General features: G+C 39.3%; 1 protein-coding gene across 2 annotated transcripts in view; it reads right to left on the minus strand.

Annotated features, from left to right (window-relative positions):
• jmy (junction mediating and regulatory protein, p53 cofactor) overlaps window positions 1-21,589 on the minus strand; it is a 70,131-nt gene that overhangs the window by 15,541 nt on the left and 33,001 nt on the right. For both annotated transcript variants that reach the window (XM_048258586.1, XM_048258585.1), the window contains exons 5-6: window positions 15,331-15,496; window positions 13,547-13,734 (exon numbers count right to left, since the gene is read on the minus strand). In XM_048258586.1, the coding sequence (XP_048114543.1) occupies window positions 13,547-13,734; window positions 15,331-15,496 (354 nt within the window). The remainder of the gene's footprint in view (window positions 1-13,546; window positions 13,735-15,330; window positions 15,497-21,589) is intronic.

Raw genomic sequence — 21,589 nt, forward strand, 5'->3', positions numbered from 1 at the left:
GTTCCACGGTGCTGGGCAGTGGGCACAGGTCCCTCTAGAGGCCATCGGGCCCTCAGGCCACCTTAATGAAGTCTGTTTCTGACAGTGTGGCCAGAGACATTTACACCAGTGACCTGCTGGAGGTCATTCTGTAGGGCTCTAGCAGGGTTCCTACTGTTCCTCCTTGCATAAAGGAGCAGATACTGGTCCTGCTACTGGGTTAAGGACCTTCTACCACCCTGCTCTGCTCTCCTAGAGCAACTACCTGTCTCCTGGAATCTCTTCCATGCTCTTGAGACTACGCTGGGAGACACAGCAATCTTTCTGCCAATGGAACATATTGGTGTGCCATTCTGGAGGAGTTGGACTACCTGTGCAACCTCTGTAGGCTCCAGATACTGGCTTATGCTACCAGTAGTAACACTGACACTATCCAAATGCAACACTAGTGAAAAATTAGTCAAGAAGGATAAAGATGGAAAAATTATCAGCTGCCACCACCTGTAAAAGCATTCCTGTTTTGGGGGTCGTCTCATAGTTGGCCCTCTAGTACACCTGTAGTAAATTTCGTTGACATCAAAGCAGGTGAACCTGATTCACAACAACCTCTGTTGCATAACTGGCCAGATCAATATCCCACAAGTGTGACTGACTTGATGCTATACTCCTATGACCAAGTGTTCCCTTTATTTTTTTGAGCAGTGTATTAAAGTTCCTACTGGGCTTTCTCTTCTACATCTGTCTCTTGAGTTGTGGTTTTGGGTACGTATTGTCTATTTACAGATTTCAAAATCAATGACTTGTCTGTTAATAGTGGTTTCTGTTGAAAAATGTATTCCCTTTCACTTTAATCTTTAAAGGGTGTTTTCTCAAAATTAGGTTTCCGTACACTGTGGTGGAGAAATATCCACGTCAGTAACACCTACATAAACTATTCATTACAGATTTCTTCCTATCTATATTTTGTGTTTGATCAGGGAGGAGTTATATTGATATATTTCCAATAGCCTGATATTTTCTACATTTTATACCAAAACATCTGACTCTAAATAGTATTTTCTAATGTATGGGATGATAGAGAAACATAGCCACAGTCCCTTCTTTAATTTTGTCTTTCTGTATTGTCTCAACATAATGAAACAATACTTTTTTAATCTGGCTTCATCCAATTTTCAGATTGTGTGTTTTGTAATATATGCAAATGATGGTACATTTTATGAATAAATGCCTAATTTGCATATATAAACATAAAATCTCAAAAACTTCTAATAGATTTTTTCTTTGGTATGATGTCACTAATCAACTGGAGAAGTTTCATAATGATAGCTATTAATTGAAAATGTGCCCGTGTTGTTCACAACAATCTCAAAAAAACTATATGTTCCACTCCATCTACGACTTTTAGCATCTGATTCAGGAGGGTATTAGGACCAATAAAAACTGTGAGACATTTCTGTTGCAATTTTTTTGTCTTTTTGGGCTAGATTGACTGGCTGTCAAACTCTATGAAAAATCGGAAATCGGACCCAAAAATTGCAATCGGTGCATCTCTACTTACAGATAATAAGCAGCCTACAGCTACATCAACAGTAAAAGCTAGTCTCTATTTCCGTGGTACGTCTGGTCGTCAGGAGATTGAAATGAGTGATTGGTCGTAGAAGTCCTCTTTTGTCAAAATGATTGCTGCATACAGTCTTTCTCACGCAGGACATCTAACGGAATTTGCACATCAAGGTGAAGTGCTACCAGCCACAACTGCAATGTATTCAATTCCTTGAATGGTAGCCGGTGAAAGCTCAACCCATTGTATTTTCTCGTTCGGTTTTCAAAATTGGGATGCAATCACAAACCATTTCCCCCACTGATATAAATATACACACACAGGCGTCTTCCTCTTTCAAAACTTGATCTCACTTTGATGAGAGACTGCCAGTCAGGCGCTGTCACTACCAACACAACTATTGTGACTGAGGAGATGTTTTCACTGCAGGTTCAGTTGTCAAGGAATCTTAATATGTCGTTACAGACATAAATATGGACATGACAGCTTCATGGAGATTATGGACATGACTACTGCACTGCTCGATCATTTTTTCATCAAGATCATCAAGTTTTCGTTTCTGTGGCTATAGTGGATGAGAGCGTATCGGCTCTGCAATGGGCTGGATATGTCAACGGGGTAGCCTGAGGTGAGTGACCTACGCAAAAACACAAACTTTATACTGCTTCGCAACACTATTTGAGTTAAACGAGCACGGTGGTGTCTCGTAAGGAACCAACCTGTGTTCCATATGTCTTGGAATGGTTTTCTAAGTGTGTTTAGAGGCCCAAATGCATTTAAATAGCATGCCCTCAAGGTTAGCGTTATAGCTAATTGCAAAGCACTGCCAGCAAGTGCAGATCTCCGGTTTGGTCGAGTCGATTTTTGTCAGGGTTTTTGATTCCACCAACACGGGTTGACCCTGAGGAGAACGATTTTGAGGTTAAAAAGTGCTGGAATTCTCCTTTAATTGATTAGTTGTTAACTATTATTTTATAAATATTCCGTTTGTGTCATTTTTTAAGGAAAATACATACAAATTCTCTGATTGAAGCTTCTAAAAAGGGTGTAGGGCTGCAACTCAATAAGAAAAATACTGTAGACATTGTTTACAGAGTAACTAACTATTGAAGCAGAGAATGGCTGATTTTTAATGCAATGTTTAAATAATCAAACAGAAGCCCATTATCAGCAACCATCCGTCTTGTGTTACCAATGCCACTTTGTGTTTACAAATTTAGGGGCCCTATATCATCTTACACCTAACTAGGGCTACAACAGTAAATTGATTGGTTATCTATTAAATTAGTTTATGAATATTCGGTTTGTGTCATTTTTTAAGGAAAATACATAAAAATTCTCTGATTGATTCTTAAACTTTAATATCATCAGCATTACTTACTCCTCTGTCAAGGTAAATCAAATATCTTTTGTGTATGGAAAAAACAAAGCATTTGAAGACATTCCTTTTTTTACAAGTCCCAAGATAAAAATAAAGACATCGGTCATTCCCTTTAATGGCACGAAGCAAGTCATCAAAGAATGCATCGGTATTTTGACCGTCAACGGCGCATTGGAAGGAGGCTGCTTGCGAGACCGTATGGAATGGTCATTCCACACTAAACCATGCTTTACTAAAATCTAGCATAGCCTTCACACATTTGCACTCGTCTATAGACCTCTGAAGTTCGCCTACAAAAAAGCTGCCATCTTTGACATCCAGTCTCTGGCGATTTTTCCTATGGGAAAATAACATGGGGATTTTGAATTATCGCACCTGTTAAACTCTCGCGGGGATGAAAAAGTCTGGAATGCAGACGTTTTCCTGAGCACACTTTTGTCCTCTGCCTTCGAGTGGATACTTTGATCTCCGGTATGTGAAGGCGGCACACTTAGATTTTTGCTACCCCAGAGCTAACTTGCAATGCAACTTACCATAGGTAGTTAGCTTCAATTAACAACCAGATCTCCTTATATGGGCAAAGATGGCCGTTTTGGGTCTTTTTTGTAGGCGAACTTCAGAGGTCTATTATTTGAACTCATTGGCAAAGTGAAACTAACTTCACCATGGTGTCAGTCAAGGACAAGACAGTTATATGCAGTAAGTTACTTTCACTATTGACTGACAATGGGTTACCATCGCAATCATAGGCTGGAAAAAGCAACACTTACCCTAATCTTGTTAAAATGACTGAATAAAACAACTTTATCCTGCAGAGCTTATATCTCGTGACCGTGCGTCTTCAGCTGTGCTCCATATATGTCTCTCACCTCTCCCCTAATCACTTTTAACCGTCATTACCAATTTGCAAATAATGGTGAATAACTACTCATCATGAGATCAGGGTTCCTACACATTTTCCATTTCAAAATTCCATACTTTTTCCATACCCAAATTTTCAAACTTCCAGATTTTTCTACTCATAATCTTGAAATTGCGGCCACTTCTGGTTTGGGATAACTCTGTGAAAAAAAAAAAAAACGTATGGACATCTGAAGTGAATTAAAAAAATGACACTTAATATTCGTCCATTTAGTCAGGTCATTTGTCAGGCAACTTGTGCAGGCACTCGCTCAATCCAGTTGTCATCAACTTCAGACTGTAACACTTTTGCCATTCTATCTGGCGCATCACAGTTTTCAATGAATAAATACAACCACAGGGTTTTGTTTTTACCGAGCGGAGCTCATAGACCAGGGGTATCAAACTCATATTAGGTAGTGGGTTGGATTTGTTGGAATGAGACCTTGTGGTGGGCCGTCATTGTCATCATTTTCTGCATGGGTATCAGAGTGTTATTTGATGATATCACTTATGAGCAAACAAGTACAAATAATGTGCTGCTGTCATGTACTGCTCTTTCTCTCTTGAAATGCTCTACTACTTCCATGTTAGTTTTTTCCGCTTCTTCCTTCCTGAAAATGGTTTGTAGTGCTAGGTTATCAATTTATCATATCATAGAGATATTGCTTATTACACTTTGTTGAAGACAACTGGATGTGATCTTTTTTTTTCTAATTTTCCCTTCCTACCTCAAACATCTGGGGGGCCATATGAAACGTGCTGGCGGGCCTGATCTGGCCCCCGGACCTTATGTTTGACACCCCTGTCATAGACAATGCTTTAAGTCAGAAGTTAATGTCATTACCGCAATGTCTGGGATTTGTCCTCAAAGATACAAAAAAATAAGGCCCAAAATTTTCTTTATTTGAGGCAATTTTTTTTTTTTTTTTAATTCTACGACAAAGATCCTCCTAAGTACGATCATCAGTCAAACGCTCCAATATGCCACACAACAGCTTTAGTTAATGCATGAGACATGGTGCTCATTGACTGAGAGCCCTAATTTCAGCAATGGGAAAAGTGCAAAGTCAATTTTTATAATTTAAAGAAATGATAGTTGACAGTTAAGCTACACAACAGGAATGGTTCATTATGACCTGAGTAGTGATTAGTACTGTAGCTGCAATTACAGATATTTCTCCATACCCTTTTTTCCATACTTATCCAGACCTGGAAATGACTAAAATCAAATTCCATACTTTTCCATATCTTTATTCTAATTATGTTTCCCATTGTAATGGTGCAATTTGTAATGTTTTCCATGGACGTGTGTTAGTGTGCGTTCATGGATGATAGAAGGATGGTGCGTTGTGCACCCGCCAATATGACTGTTGACAATGCGCTCTTAAAATAACATATTAACAACTCGCCATAGACTTCTGACCAGGTTTCTCTTGGTCAGTGGCGTAATGAGTTTTAGGTGGTGTACAATAGTGATTTTTAGACAATGCGCTAGGCCACTCCCTAGGTTGTTAATTACCACACCCCTGGGCTCATTGTTTAAAAAATAAACATGCAAAAAAAGTAGTGCTGTCAAACGATTACATTTTTTAATCGTGATTAACTATAGGAATTCAGTGATTAATCACGATTAATCGCATATTTATCACATGATTAAAATTCTATTAATTTGCATTTCTTAACTGTCTAGGAGTCCATATTAACAATATAAAGCAATTATTGTGTATCTATTGTGTATCTTATACTTTATTAACTTAACTTTATACGTAGGTCTATTTGATTATTTCAAATCAAATTTCAAAAGATGTGCAGCAGGCCTTGAGGCAACACAATATAAGCCTATTCTTCAGAAATATAGCTGATATAAACTGAAATAAATGCTACCGAAGAAGTGCATGCACAAAATGTACACACATTATAAAGGCCATAACAAACAGAAAATACTATAAGTATAAATACTATAACTTATTCATACTATATTCATTGTCTGAGTTCAGTTGAAAAGAATGGAATCTAATGTAAATGAATGTCGAAAGCAGAGTGCATCACACTCATGTCAGCATTGGTTTCCACAGCAATTTAAAACACCATTCAGCCGACCACCGGGAGTTGGTGTTTATTATCTCCACGACTACAGGAGGAGGACTAGGAGGAAGTTCTTAGAATATTTGCTACTAGGAAGTGTCTGGCAGTTTGAGGACAAGAAACGCTGCATCAAAGCCACATAAAGCCAAAGAGTCAAAATAGTAGCAACCAAAGAGGATTGTTAACAGAACAGAACAAGTGACGGTGAAAAAATCTTTGGTAGCACACGATTAATGCTACTCTTTGGCCGGCTCGTAAGCCCAAACAAGTGTGTGCAGCATGCCTTTACGTAGCCTAGCCTACTAACAGCAAATCATCATAAAGATACATTTGATCTCCTGTTAGAAAACTGCAAGAGCAACAAATAGGAACATAATGGTCACATTAATCCCATAAACACACAGATAACTCTTACACCAAACTTATTTTGTGCCTTTTATTTACGTTTGTTTCAAGATTTAGTAAGTATTTAAGCCCTTTTAGTTCCGCACTTCGATTCAGCATAGGTTTCATTATATCCAAACAGTCATCTTTCCCCTAAAAGGGGGCGTGTAGGTGCAGCACATACAACGTTCCATTCCATTCGTCAGTGCATATTGTTTAGTTTCCAGTCTAGCTGGATCTGGGGCCTGTACTACGAAGGGAGCTTAACCTACCCAGATGTAACCCAGGGTTACTTTGTTAAACCGGGGTTGACAAAACCTGGTTATCTTAAGTGGTGTTAATCGGTACTACGACGCTGATTATGAAGTTGATTTGTTGAGCCAGGGTTAACCTAATTGGAGTTTGTGCGCATTCACATAAAAGGGGCGTGTTGCAGCGCAAGTCAAAACTTTCAATGATGACGCAATCACCTTTTACGGATGAGGAATGCACAATTATTATGACAAGTTATGAGGAATTAAAACCCACTCTACGACAAAAATCAAATACGTTGGCAGTGAACAAAGCAAGGCTGTTGGCAACGTATTGCAGATCGGGTAGGCTTAATGCCTAAAAGTAAAGTTTTATTTCCACATGTTCTTCAAATATGTGTTACGGAGGATTAGCTTGCGGAATGTCTGAAATGAGTTTAAATAATTAAATTGCCTATTTTGAGTTCATAGAAATGCCTACAGATGCAACACAATTTAGAAGTGGGCATATAGATTACAGTAATAGGATAATTTAATGTTTAAGTAGCCCCCATTGACTGATTTAGTGTATGCCTAATCCTGTGAACATTTCAGATGCAACACCATTGCCAAACGCACATGGCGGCAGGTGAAAATGAAACACAAACACATTATTCAGAATAGTAGGTTTATATAGTTATAGCTTGCATTAATATTTCTTAATTATGAAAACATGTAGGCCTAGTATGCTTATAGCCTTCACTTGGCCTCTGTTTTACAGCTAACAAGAAAAATGTGTCTTTGAACACTAGCCTACTAAGGAGTGTTTTACAGTAGCAGAGGAGTTGGCCTTCGCAAATAATAGTGGAAGGGCGATTGTGGAAGGGGTTGAGGGAGGCATTCGGTTGGATTCTGGTGCTGTGGAAATATGTAGCCTTTATGTGCAGGGTACAGTAATATGACATTCAATTCAACAAGTTTGTTAAAATTGTGATTTTCATTTATTAGGCCTACTGTAGGCTAGGCTATGTCCGATTTGTTTTAGGCTATTCTTGCTCAGATGTTCAGCATACTGTAGGCTAGGCCTATGTCCGGTCTATTTTCGGACATACAGTATTCTTGCTCAGATGTTCAGCATCACCGATTAGATGGAATACATGAATGTCCACGTAAGGGTATTGCTATGACGGGTGATATAAGAGACTTCTGCCTAGATCATCTGACAAAGATAATGAATGCCTTCGGCTGACAATCTATATGTTCATAGAGAATATCGTCCGGGTATATGTGTATATATATATATATATATATATATATATATATATATATATATATATATATATATATATATATATGCTATAGTCTATATATGGCGGTCTCTAAAACCCCTCGCCCTGCAAAGAGAGCCCCTCATGATTTGCGCTCCAATGTCGTATGGATCATCCAGGTACGCCGACATTGTCTCGAATTGTTAGTGGAGGGGTGGTAGGCTACTTATAAAGGGTGTGGTTAACAGAAACCTCGGGTTAACCAAGAACATAACCTGGTCGGAGCAGGTTTGAGATGCAGGGTAAATTGACATGGCAGCATACCTAGGTTAAAACATATCCACCTTTCGTAGTACGAGTTAATCGGGAAGTTATGCCACACGTGATCAAGTTACTCTCGAAGTTACCCAGATAAGCCAGTAACCCCGCTTCGTAGTACAGGCCCCTGGTGTGGTGTTGTAGTTGTTCTAACATTACTAGTTGTTGCATGTGCAGCAACAGCATGTGAAAAAACTACAAAGTTTGTCAGACCAAAAAGAACGTTAATCTCGTGATAAAAAAATTTACGCCGTTAAAATAGGTTTGCGTTAACGCCGTTAATAACAAGTTTAACTGACAGCACTAAAAAAAGAAAATAAACTTTGCACCAGGTGGAAAACGAGTTTTACGCCATGCGCCAGGGAGCAAAATAGGGCCCTATGTCACCATTTTCTGGCATTTTATCAATTAAGGCGAGACACGGCAGGTGAAAACATTGTTTTTTCATGCACTGGTCAATTTCGAGATTTTGAGCTAGTATGTTACCTTAGCAAGTATTCTATCACACTACTACAACAAAAAAGTCCGATTTACACATTTAGGTGTTTATTTCATTATATTGTGTCTCGTGCCTGTATATTTCTCCTAAATTCAGCAAAAGTTAGCATTCTAACCTTGCATGCACTCCCACGACCGTGAGCCAAAACATATCATGTGTAGTACCGTTGGAAAGCTCTGTTTTTCCTGTATCATGTGATCCATATATGGACACTTCCTTTGTATCAGCAACCAATCACGAAAGTTCAAAGGTGAGTCTAGGCTGAGAACGGAATCTCATTGGCTGTCTTTCAAGGCTGTTTTCTCAAAATGAGTTTCCTCTCCCACTCTGAGCACGTAAACTCCACTTCAGAAGCAGGGTCATTCCACGTCAATTCAACCAGGGCCCACGCACTTAGGTCTCAAAAAATTCTGAAAAAATTACCAGGTGTACCTATGTTACCCAGGAGACACACTGTAAAATTGATTTTATGTAAGATCAATACTTTCCAAGATACAGCCAGTTTTACGGGGGGAGGGGGGTGTCGATTTTGCTCGGCCTCTTTTTTTTGTCAAAGTTCACAAGCCCATAGAGCAAGAACTAGGCTCAAATTTTGCATGCTGGTACATAAATAGGAATAGTATGTAGCAAAATCACCACGTTTGATCTGGATGATCCTGCATGTTCATAGCTGTCCCTCAAAGTTGATCAAAATGTTATTGGATTTTTTGGCTGGGCTCGGTTTAGGCCTTCAGAAGACATATTTGCACTCAACAGGCTAGGCTCTTGATTTATTTTCCTTACTGAGATAAGTAGAAACACTCTCAGAAAAAGCAAACACTCTCAACAAAAAAGAAATCCCTTCAGGGTCTGAACAGCAGACCTCACTTAAATAACTGCTACCTTGCATCGTTTTGTCAAATCGCAGTTGCAGTAGGCTATTTAGCTCAGCATGGTATTGGTGACGTTTCGTCTGTCACTGACAGAAAACACACAGCGTTTTAGTCAGAGAGGACAGTCACCTCGTTTTTTTAAGTCAAGTCAAGTCAGATTTTAAAGCGCATTTAACATGCACATAGTGCAACCCAAAGCGCTCAAAACACCAGTGTAACCTTAGGCCTACACAGTCAGTCAAAAATGTTCACAATGTCATGAAAACAAATGCCATTTCCTAGCCCACCTGCCTGCTAGTTAGTTAAGTTAGCGTAGGAATATCGGAAAGTGACCCATTAGGCCTACCACCCGTGACCTATTTTTGCGTCGGCCTATGCGTCACTTAAAGCAACACCAAAGAACTTTCCCTCTGCCGCACGCACGCTATTTGTTTATCCAGCACCGGCTTTGCAAATAACGATGTCCACAGACAAGGTAGAATATTTTGCATGACTTATAAAAGTACGATGTATTGCGACATCAGACGCAAGTCAAATTTGTAGTTTCTTATGTCTCATTCCATCGAACTACAGATCCGCTACCTGATCTGGCAAACTTACATAGTGCGGTTATAGCCGACAGAGGGCCGCGAAGCGAATGCAGAATTGCCGTTCACCCTGTTACGAGTTGATGAACCACTGAAACGATTTTGGAAACATTATTTTAAGGTACAAAAAACTCTTTGGTGTAGCTATAATATATTAATTTTTATAAACCAAAACGGCGGATTCCTAAGGAAACGCAAGCACCCATCCCATTCGGGTATCTTATACTGTATTTGTACCAAAAATGACATTGTAGCCTACAGTGATCCGAAGAGCAGTAAACAGTGTTTTAAGGCTGCGTGTACAAAACCGGTTCTTTATAGATCAGCTGGCTAACGCTGCTTTTGCCAGCTGCCCATTACGCCAGGTCAAATTTTGTATAATTTTATTCAGACGAGATACGTTTAGATTCCCATGAGAACGGTTTAGGGAAAAAATTTAAATTTGCTTTGCCATTTGTTCTACGGTCCCAGAGATGTCCCAGACATCATTCTGTTGTGCCCCGGAAGCATTTTTCATGGTCCCTGGGACATTGTTCAATTCGAGCCCTGCTACACCCGACGCCTTTGTGGCACCAAGTGCGGTGCAAGTCTTGTTCCCATCTTACACCCAACTCAGTGATGATTGTTCCGCAAAGCACTCAAGTTCACAAGCTGTCAAATAAACATTGCACACCCACAGGTGTGTCAATAACAGAAATAGGTGTGGTCAGGCGCATTGTCAAAAATCGCTATTTCAACATCACTAAAAATGATAACGCCACTGACCAAGAAAAACCTGGCCTAAAGTGAAAGGCGCATGTAATCCAGTATCTAGTATGTTCATGTGTACAATGATGAATCCTGCAACACATCGTTTCCCAACCTTGGGGTCGCCTAAAATTCAAATCAGGTCGCCTGAGATACTGGGTATCTTACTATTGACCAGTATATTACATTAAAATATACATATATTAGTGCTGCTGCGATTAGTCGACTTAGTCGGCCTAATCGACCATGAAAATTAGTCGACGGCTATTCTTTTAGTCGAAAAGTCGTTTTACTATTGACCGCCTATTTATTTTTGGTCTCAAACGGCTTACTGTAATGTTATATTAACTCTATGTTATTAAGACTGTCTTTGGATGTTAAACAGGCTACTAAGACTTTGGCAGTTTTAAACCCGCTATGCACGCAAACTACGCCAGCAGTAAAGCTGCGTGCCTGCCTGCTTTTAGCGCAATTCATTCTTAGGCAGAGCTAAGTGGGGGGAGCTAAGCTAGTAGGTTATGCTAGTCCAGACTCTGATATAGTATTGTGGAAATTGAAATAAATTAAGTGAAGAGTGTCTCACCGCAACGGCGTGTCATTACTTTAATTCATAAAAAAAAAAAAAAACGTTAAAACGAACATGCCGCCGCCCGTGATATCATCAATCAAGGTGCGTGTCATTTGCATGGTCAATAAATCACGACGCATATTTTTTTAGCGTTTAAGCCAACTGATAAAGTGAGGTAACCTATGTGGTAAGTGCCTGTAGCCTACTTGCTTTGAACATGCTGATGTTAGGCTCATTTGCAAAGTCCTCAACTTCTGTCGCCTTTCAAAGTTCAGCGTTTCTCAAACTATGGGCCGCGCGGACCAGCACCGGCCGTAACGTGGAAACTGCTGGTCCGGAGCCGTGGAGGGAAATTATTCCCGGGGCTTCATCTGATAATTTGCTGCGCAATTGATCAAGGAACCACGGACCGACAGAAAAAGAAAACAAACGTTTTTGCAAAAAGTAGGAAATACTTGCTAATTTGGTGTCATCAAACATACAATACAATTAAATGATGGTATGAGCGTTCATTCAATGCGTGAGAGAAACTGAAACCACTTGATAACGTTGGTAGCAAAGCTCCAATTCAACCTATTGGAAGGCTAGTTAACCCATTCGTGCTGGACGCAGCATTGACTCTCTCGCTGGTTGCTGCGTAGCGCAGCATGCTTTTTATTTCATGTTTCTAGGTGTGCAGAGGCTTAGATAGTAAGGTTTTGGTAGACGTTGACAATTCTTAGTATTTTTTTCAGAAAACCCTCAGGAAATAAGGTTATTTAGTCTAGAATGCCATAGGATTCTATAGGCGTTTTTAGCAGGAATTTCAGGAGTAAATGGGTTAATTATGAAACTACATTTAATAGAACAATGTGGATTTATGCAACTTCCATAAAAACAGAGCACAGACTACACTACACTATCTAGAGTATTGTATAGTCAAATTTGAATAACGTGGCCAAAAGCTTATGGCATAACTAAATATGTCAATATTATTTCCATTTGCCTACCAGTGTATGATGCTTGCATGAGGGAAACATCCCAAAACGATGACACCCATATAATTGCTGTTTTATTGAGAAGTATTTATCATGCAACCATGCAAAAGCAATGGAACTATTGTAATTATATTTTACATTAGTAAAGCAGTCCTCTGATGTGCATGTTTTCACAAACTTTTTGTGAACAAGCACTTTAAACACTGGCTGCTTTGAAGTGCATGTATAACAATATAGCATAACAATAATAATTGTGATGTGATATAAGGATAATTTGATGGAGGTGGAGATTTCATGTAGGTGGGCCCTATGACCCCAAAGTATGCCATAACCGGGTCTCAGGTCAAAGAATTTGTCAATGTCCATGGCAACACTGGCATACAAATAAAGTCTATCAAAGGTCTGACATCAGATCTGAAGGTAGCATTTTAAATGGGGTTTTTTTTATACATAATGTTTTTGAACAGTTTACTTACAGTAATACAGCTTCTAACAAAAGTAGGGTGATATATATTTTACCTTTTCCCTTTAGTTGAGTTCAAAATAAAACGGACACAACAAAATAACATTTTTTTTTTTTTTTTTTTTAATTAGTCGTTTAGATTAGTCGACTAATCAAAAAATTAGTCGAAAGATTAGTCGTTAGAAAAATAGTTGTTAATGGCAGCACTAACATACATTAAATAAAAAAATATTAAAAACCCCATGTAATCAGATCCTTCATTACAATCTGGCTACATACAAATATGGACAGCCCACATTAGATGCTTGATTTACGTAATCATGCTTGATCAACATTTCAAACTAAGTAGCAAAACAACCACACACGCAAAGATATCCATTTGGGGAAAATCAAAGTCCCACTGCAAGGCACCTAACCCGTCACTGCTCCCCGAGCGCCGCTGTAGCAGGCAGCTCACTGCAAAGGGATTAGTGTGTGCTTCACATCACTGTGTGCTCACTTTGTGCTCAGTGTGTTTCACTCACAAATTGGGGACAGAGACCAAATTTCCCTCACGGAATCAAAAGAGTATATACGTCTACTCTATATATATATTTGCAAAAGTCGTCTACAGACCAAAAAAAAAAAATCAACTAAAATTTCTTGCATCAGCTCAATATTTTGTTGCTTTTGTACCTTCAGTAGTTAACATGATTTTGTTTCTGATGTCGGAAGTGCCTCATACCTTTTTGTTTCTGAGATAGGCTTTTTTAGCGGTAATGCGCCCCCTTATGGCCTCCAGTTGCCGGGTCTTCTGTTGAAGTTTGGCGATCTCATCTCTAAGTGGGGGGGCAAGGGATGCAGTGTCATCAGTGGCCTGCATGGCATCTGGACTCTCATACGCATCATAATATACCACCTCATCCTGCCTCTCTAAAAAAAAAAAACACACACACAAAGAAGAAACACAAATAAGAAAGCACTTTAATTAAACCGTTTATACCCGTTTTCTCCATGTACTTTTGTGGTGGTTGGCCGCCGCCATATAAATATTGCAGCCGCTGTTTCAGGATTAGGGCAGGCACAGAATATAGTGCCAACTGCCTTGTAAGTTATCCTTCTAACCGACTGGCCAGTGCACACCTTGCAATTATACAATTACATACTAATTACTAATACTACTCAAAGTTTATTAGGACCCATCCAGTTTTATTCCACAAACATATTATGGTCATATTGTTGTCTTTGTGCACTTTACAAACTAAATGTATTATTATTATCAAAGTCTCCACTCTAAGTTACATGTAAAACTCCATGACTTTTCCCTGACAAAAAAAAAAACAAGTTTCCATGACCTAGGCCTACTATATAATGAATGGGACATTGAAATTACTTCACTGACCAAAGATTTCAGAGCTTTTTTCTTTTCAGTGATTGAATAACTGGGCATTGAAAAAACAAAGTAGTGCTAACCACAACAACTCAAGCAAGCAGTAATGGATAAAGCTAATTACCCACTGTAATAATATGCTTTGTGGAAATATATTTGTATTAATGTATTTTGGCAAGTAGATTTTAAACTACTACAACAAAATTCCCTGATATTGCCCACAATCAGGGAATTGTATTGGACTTTCCATGTCTGGAACAGACTTGATTATAATTCCTTGACATTCCAGAAATGCCATGACCTGTGGAAACCATGTATTATTACCCTGGAAATCCAGAGTTCTCGCGAGAGCACAATGGAATTGTCTCTGCGAGACACTCTGGCAATGAGCAATGATGCACGTTACTTTTACCCCGATACCCCGGAACCAACTAAACTGATGAAGACAGCGCTGCAACGTTGGAGGACAGTACATATTGGTAGTAGTGTTATCCGATTGCGTCGAAGTCCGAAATCATTCAGAGTAAACATGGTCTAGTGTTATCCAATTGCGTGCAGTGAGATTTTTAAATGCATGCTTGTTGCCGCACCTTGAGTTGGGCCATTACATTGTTCGTGGCCAGACCCAATTGCAAATTGTGCAAATTCGTTGGAAAATGAACCCTGCAACACGGCCTTTAAATCTTAACAATGTAGGCAATTATTACCCCGGCTTATTTGGAGACTGGCCTTTATTTATAAATAGAATCCCGGCCCGTAGATTTGAGGATCTATGGTTTGCACGCGTGTTTCAGGCATAGTGCAGGTCCTAATCTCTGACTGAAAATAAGCAGAACTTGTGCATTTACATAACAATATTGAATACATTTCTCTGACTGTATGAAAAAATATCTGACCTGTCGCAAGTTCACCAAGCTCCCGATCTCCTTCTGGTCCCCTTTTAGTGGACTGAGGTAGGTTCTTTTAAAAGGGACTATGTGAAAATGCCCTTAAATATCATCTTAGACAATATACACTGCACACCCCTAGTCTACAGTGCAACAAAAAATAAGCTTAGCCTGCATACAGCTTTGGCAGTTATTGAGGACCCTCTTTGACTCAGTTTGACAAGTCCATCTGTGTGTCAACAAATGTCTTACCCATCATCTGTCTACGCAGACTTTGTAGCTGTGCAGAAAGCAGCAGTTCCTCATACTTCAGGATCTCAAACTGAATCTCATAAAGCTGCAGCTGCAGTTCATAATACAGTGCCTCCAGGTGGTCCAAGTGTTTCATTGCATCTTCCCCATCCTGAAGAGCCTGCATCTAAGAAAGAGAGAACAGACAGATTAGGGAAAAGAAGAGGTGGGGAGGTAAACAGTGAAAGTATTGTAAATCAGCTATGGTCATTTACCCAGGTGGAGCTCATGTGTGTGTCCTATGCGAGCATCCTTTGCTTATCCTTGAATGATTATAATTCAGTAGGGTCTGTCTAGGGACCTTTTGGGTTATCCTCAGGTGTGACTTTCTTAATTCATTAATTCACATGGATTAGATTTGAAGATTTGATTTGAAAAATATTTTACATTTTAACACGTAAATGAAGGGATATCGGGATTAACCGACATGTCTATTACATGCACATGGGTAGACCTGTACCGGTATTGAATATCATCATTATTATAATAAAACGTGCAGTAAGCAGAATTTAAATATGGCTGCATTTGACACTTTTACATATTAAAATGACATAGTCCTAACAGTAGGCCTACCAGCTGTTTTGAGTTAAGGCCATGTTGAATAACTTAATGATGGAGAAGATATTTTCAGACCTGCCATCCTTGAAGAAATGTCAGTATTACCTCAAACCAGGGAAAACACATTGCCCACCTTGGCCTTCATGTATGCAGCCAAAAAACAGACCAAACAACATAAATGCTGACAATCTGTTTTAAAGCCTAATCCTTATCTATACAAATCACTGGTGTTGATAGAAAGGGACTGTGGATATCCATTTTCTGGTATCTGTTCTAGCATGTCTGGTTTATTAGTACCTCTTTTCAATCCATTATTATTTGATATTTTTTTTTTGTGAAGAAATACATCTATCACTCATGTTATGTTGGTGTCTTTCTGCTCCTCTCGTGTCTACTGAGGCTGCAATGATCACTTTTCCGACTAAAGGGGTGGGTCTCAGCAATAGGTGCGTTATGTCAGTCTACTCTAGAAGCCTAGGTCTTGCTTGTTTGCGCGCTAATTATAAAGAATTATGAGCTATATGCTACACAGAAAACAAACAAATTAAACACCCATCACTGAGCAAGTCAAAATATTTTGCTAGGTCCACTTTCAGATTTGTTGCTAATAACTACATTTGGCCTTGGAAAGGTCTGCTCCCTGAGAACGTCATGTCTAACCATCATCGACACATGGAAAATATAATGCTAAATGAAATAACTCGTGAACAAGCAATAACTTTCCAAGACCAGAACCTGTTTTCCCTTGGTCGAACCCTGTTCGAGTAGCAGAAAACGAATGAACGAATGTCAGAAACGAATGACTTTCTGCAGGCGCTTATGTAACCTATAGAGTATCTCGTAAATTACCCCACTAATAATGCCCTGAATGGTAAAAAACTTCTACAGTAGTACAACTATGTTCTGTATCATACAACAAGGCATTGAAAAGTTTGTTGAAAAGTTTGCATTGAAAAGTATACCAGGAGTTTATTTAAATAACACTTGCCCGATGGATTCTACTCTCTGCTGCTATCTACCGCTGCGTCGACGTTATTTCCGTGATTTGGGAAAAGCCCGTAAAAGTCCTGGCAGGAAGCATGCATAAGGATGTAGATCCAGGAATGCACTAATAATAATAATAATAATAATAATAATAATAATAATAATAATAATAATAATAATAATAATAATAAAGGGGCAATAATAAAGGGGTAATAAAGGGGCAGCGGGTTAGCGCTTCGGACTTGTAACCGGAGGGTTGCCAGTTCGAACCCCGACCAGTAGGCACAGCTGAAGTGCCCTTGAGCAAGGCACCTAACCCCTCACTGCTCCCCGAGCGCCGCTGTTGTTGCAGGCTCACTGCGCTGGGATTAGTGTGTGCTTCACCTCACTGTGTGTTCACTGTGTGCTGAGTGTGTGTCACTAATTCACGGATTGGGATAAATGCAGAGACCAAATTTCCCTCACGGGATCAAAAGAGTATATATACTTATATTTTGTTCGTAGTACCAGTTTGCAACAATTATTAGTTAACACTAAGTTGTAAACACTTCGGAAAAAAATCAGACATGAAATCCAAAATAATTGACGTTTGAAGGGAAAACTTTCTGCTGAAAGGAATGATACTGGATCTCCAAACCAGATCAATGAGAGACAACCTGATATTCAGTGGGATTCAAGAAGGAAACAACGAGAATGTAGAAGAAACTCTAAAATCATTCATGGAGAGCAAGCTAAAAACACCGAAAGCAACTATAGCTGAGATTACCTTTGCCCAAGTCCATCGGATTGGGAAGAAAAGATCCTACACAAATGCACTTCAAGGAGGGAAAGCCATGGATCCATCAGCCAACAGTGAGGGTCAACTTCTACAACCTCCTCTTGACACCAGCTCATCCAAAACGCCCGGACCCAGGCCTATCGTTGCACGGTTTGACCACTCCAAACAACGTGACTACATCAAAGGACTTGGGAGAAGACTCCGGGGCAAGTCGTTCGGCATGAACGAGCAGTTCCCGACTACCATACTGGAGCGCCGCCGAGTGCTTCTCCCTATATACCGTAAAAATCGAAAGGACGGGCGCTGGGTGAGTCTGATTGCAGACGAACTTTATATTGACAATCAACTATTTAAAGATCCAAATATTACACCATGGCTAGAACAAAGACAAAACTAGAGCAATAGCCATCCCAGCTCGATTAGTGCGGACTTCTCAGCGGCTATTTTCACTTAAAATTTGAGAACAGGCTCCAGTGAATTAAAGACTTCAGTATTAAGACTATAAGAACAGGCTTTTATATATTTTTTTGTCTTTCTATCATTATGTGGATGCAGGAGGCCGTTACAGACTATAGGCTACGCTACATACAGTAAAATCACAAATCTAACGGCTCTGTCTGTATACATCACTTAATTGCCATGACATCAAAAGGCCAATCCAAAACCTACTCATATTCGAGTTATACCATGTTCTTCCTCAAACTCATGTATCAACTTATCAGTGTTTTCACATAATAAGTGGTCAAGCAGAGTCCTGCACGGGTTCGGTACCCGCGGGTACCCGACGGGTGACCCGCACATTTTGATGAAACGGGTGAAAAATATTCTACTGTGTCGGATGCGGGTCGGGTCGGACACGTAGCCTACATACGTAACAATATTTTATACATAGTAACACATCCTAAATAATATGCCTGCAATTCAAGTTGATAAAAGCATTTGAAATGCATATTTCTTGTGTAACCTACGTACCTTCCCAAAACTCTCTAGATGCCTACTTTCACTTTTAAAAATCACATGCGCGGGATCTGCCTGCAGTCTTTCAGAACGAAGTGGCTGCTTATTGATTAAAAACCACCTAAAGATGACTCTTTTGACATTGTCATGGTGGAGAGAGCATGCTCGTTTATTTCCCAATATTGCTTAGATTTCGAGATCTATTGCCATCCCTGCGTGGGAAAAGGTAGGCCACATTTTTTCCCATTCAATCTTGCACTCAAATAATATTTATGTTTGCCTATATTTGCATAAAGTTTCACAGGCTAATGCATAATCCGGTGTAGGCTATGACCGAACCATTCCTTCATTTAGCCTACTACTGCTGTTAATGTAAGTTTAATGATGTGTGTGCAAGGCGGTGTTTGAATCCTAAATTAGGCATTTGCGTGGCGATAGCCTTGTAGCCGCATCTGCTTGAAGAGTGGTAAAATGTTATCACTCGGAGTGTTGTATTGTGGTTTTCATCATGTAGGATAGGCTTGTCAACTTCAGCTGAAGTTGGATCTGCAGTGTTAATGGTTGTGTAATTAGTTCCTTAAACGTGTCTGTTTAACTTGGGTGGTAGACTGATTTTAACTCGGGCACGGGTCGGGGGCCAGTTTTATTTAATGCGGGTCGGGTACGGAATTTAACTATCTCTGGTGTCGGAAAACGGGTCGGATGCGGTTTTAAACATGACGGGTACGGGTGGGTGCGGATTTAAAAAATTGGACCCGTGCAGGACTCTGTGGTCAAGTAAGCTGACAGCATGTGCTCTGCATGTTGTTATACTGTATAAGTCATTTTGTTTAGGGCATGTTTTTTGGTTTTTGTGGATATAGGTTGTATGTTCTGTAAGAATGTATATTTGTCTGCATGTCAAAGTGTTTGCTTGCTTTCTCATGAAGACTTAAGCTTTAAAGTAGCAGCACAGTACGCTCTTGTGGGAAGATATCACAATGTAGGGTCCTTTAATACAAGTCCCATAACTGATTCATGGTAGTCCCGGTAAAGATGATATCTTGGAACGTAAGAGGATTCAGCTCCCCAGCAAAAAGAACAAAAATATTCCATCATCTAAAAGGACTGGGATCTGATATCTCGTTTTTTGCAAGAAACCCACCTCAAAGAAGTAGAATAAAAAAAAAACTTAAAAGTACAATGGATAGGGCAGACAAACCATTCTACCTTTAACTCTAAAAAGGGAGGGGTTTCTATCTTAATTGCCAAAATAATCTCCTTTTCATTTAGTTCCTCATTGATTGACTCAGAGGGGCGCAAATAATTGTGAACGGGACCATTGGGAATAACAATATAGCATTTGCTAATATAGATGGTCCAAACACAGATGACCCTGCCTTTTATCATTCTTTATTTGCCGCATTCTCCAACTTTTCAGATTCATTTATTATTTTAGGGGGGGACTTTAATACCAAACTGGATCCACAAATGGATCGCTCTTCAATAACTCCCAGACAGAAAACAAATCACTCTTCTTCGACACTTTAAGCAATACATGCTAGATAATGGACTGATTGATGTGTGGAGACTGAAAAACCATGCCTCTAGAGAATACACTTACTATTCAACTGTTCATAAAAGTTTTTCCTGACTAGATTATTTTTTGGTTAATAACTCTTGCGCATGCAACATTATAGACTCAACTATTCATAGTATTATCATCTCAGATCATGGTATTACCCTTTTAGCAGACCAACACTCCTTCCCACCTCCAAGGTGGCATTTTAACACCTCGCTTCTGAGTGATAAAGAATTTTATAATTATTTCACATCTGACTGGAATTCTTTCTTGTTTAGGAATGACACTCCTGAGATTAGTTCATGCACATTGTGGAAAACTGCCAAGGTGTTCATGAGGGGAAGAATAATTTCATATTGCTTGTATAAAAAAAAAAAAAAAAAAGACAGGGCAGAGGAACAACAACTACTGAAAGAAATTAAGAGACTGGAAATTCTGACACCTGACAGACCAGTAAATAAAGAGTTATTGGATGTTAAATATAAATTGAATAGCATATACAGTGGGGAGAATAAGTATTTGAACCCATGCTAAAGTTGACTAAAATGCTCATTGGGTTCAAAAACACACCATGCCAATCTCTAGGTATGGTGAAGGGTATGTGATGATGTGGGGCTATTTTAATTCCAAAGGCCAAGGGAACTTTATCAGGATGCATAGTATCCTGGATCCATGAAATAAGTGGCCTTTAAAAATAAAAAATCTGCCTGCCTCTATGGGAATTTAACATAGGGGTCAAATACTTATTTCCCCTGTAATTTAAGGAAGGAACATTTATTTATTTATGATACATTCTTCATTCACTAAGAAAATTGGTGTCCTTAAAGGTTGGATTTTTACTAGTTGTTTTAATTAAGGCATTAAGATCAATTTCTAACATATTTTTCTTTTTAGTCAACTTTAGCATTTGGGTTCAAATATTTATTCTCCCCACTGTATAACAAGAAAACAAGAAGCGGTATGTCTCAAGCTCCGACATCTTCATTTTGAGTTTGGAGACAAGACAGGCAAACTCTTAGCCAATTAAATTAAACAGCAACATGAGAAGTCAATCATATCCTCAATAATAGATGCATCTGGCACTGCATCCACAAAGGCTGAGGTGATTAATGGAACCTTTAGATCATTTTACAAAAAATTGTACACCTCAGAGCAGGATGCCTCAACTCAGAAGATTTCCTGGGGAATATAGCCTTACCCAAGGTGTCTAAAATACAAACAGAGCAGTTAGAGAGCCCTCTTTCATTAGAGGAAATCACTAAAGGCCTCAATCTCCTGCCCAGTAATAAATCTCCAGGGCCTAATGGCTATCCGGCAGAATTTTATGAATAATTTCCCCACTCTTCATTAAAATGGCAGCTGAAATGCAACAAAAGGGTACT

Source organism: Alosa alosa, chromosome 12, assembly GCF_017589495.1.
Source record: "Alosa alosa isolate M-15738 ecotype Scorff River chromosome 12, AALO_Geno_1.1, whole genome shotgun sequence".
Taxonomy (NCBI): domain Eukaryota; kingdom Metazoa; phylum Chordata; class Actinopteri; order Clupeiformes; family Clupeidae; genus Alosa; species Alosa alosa.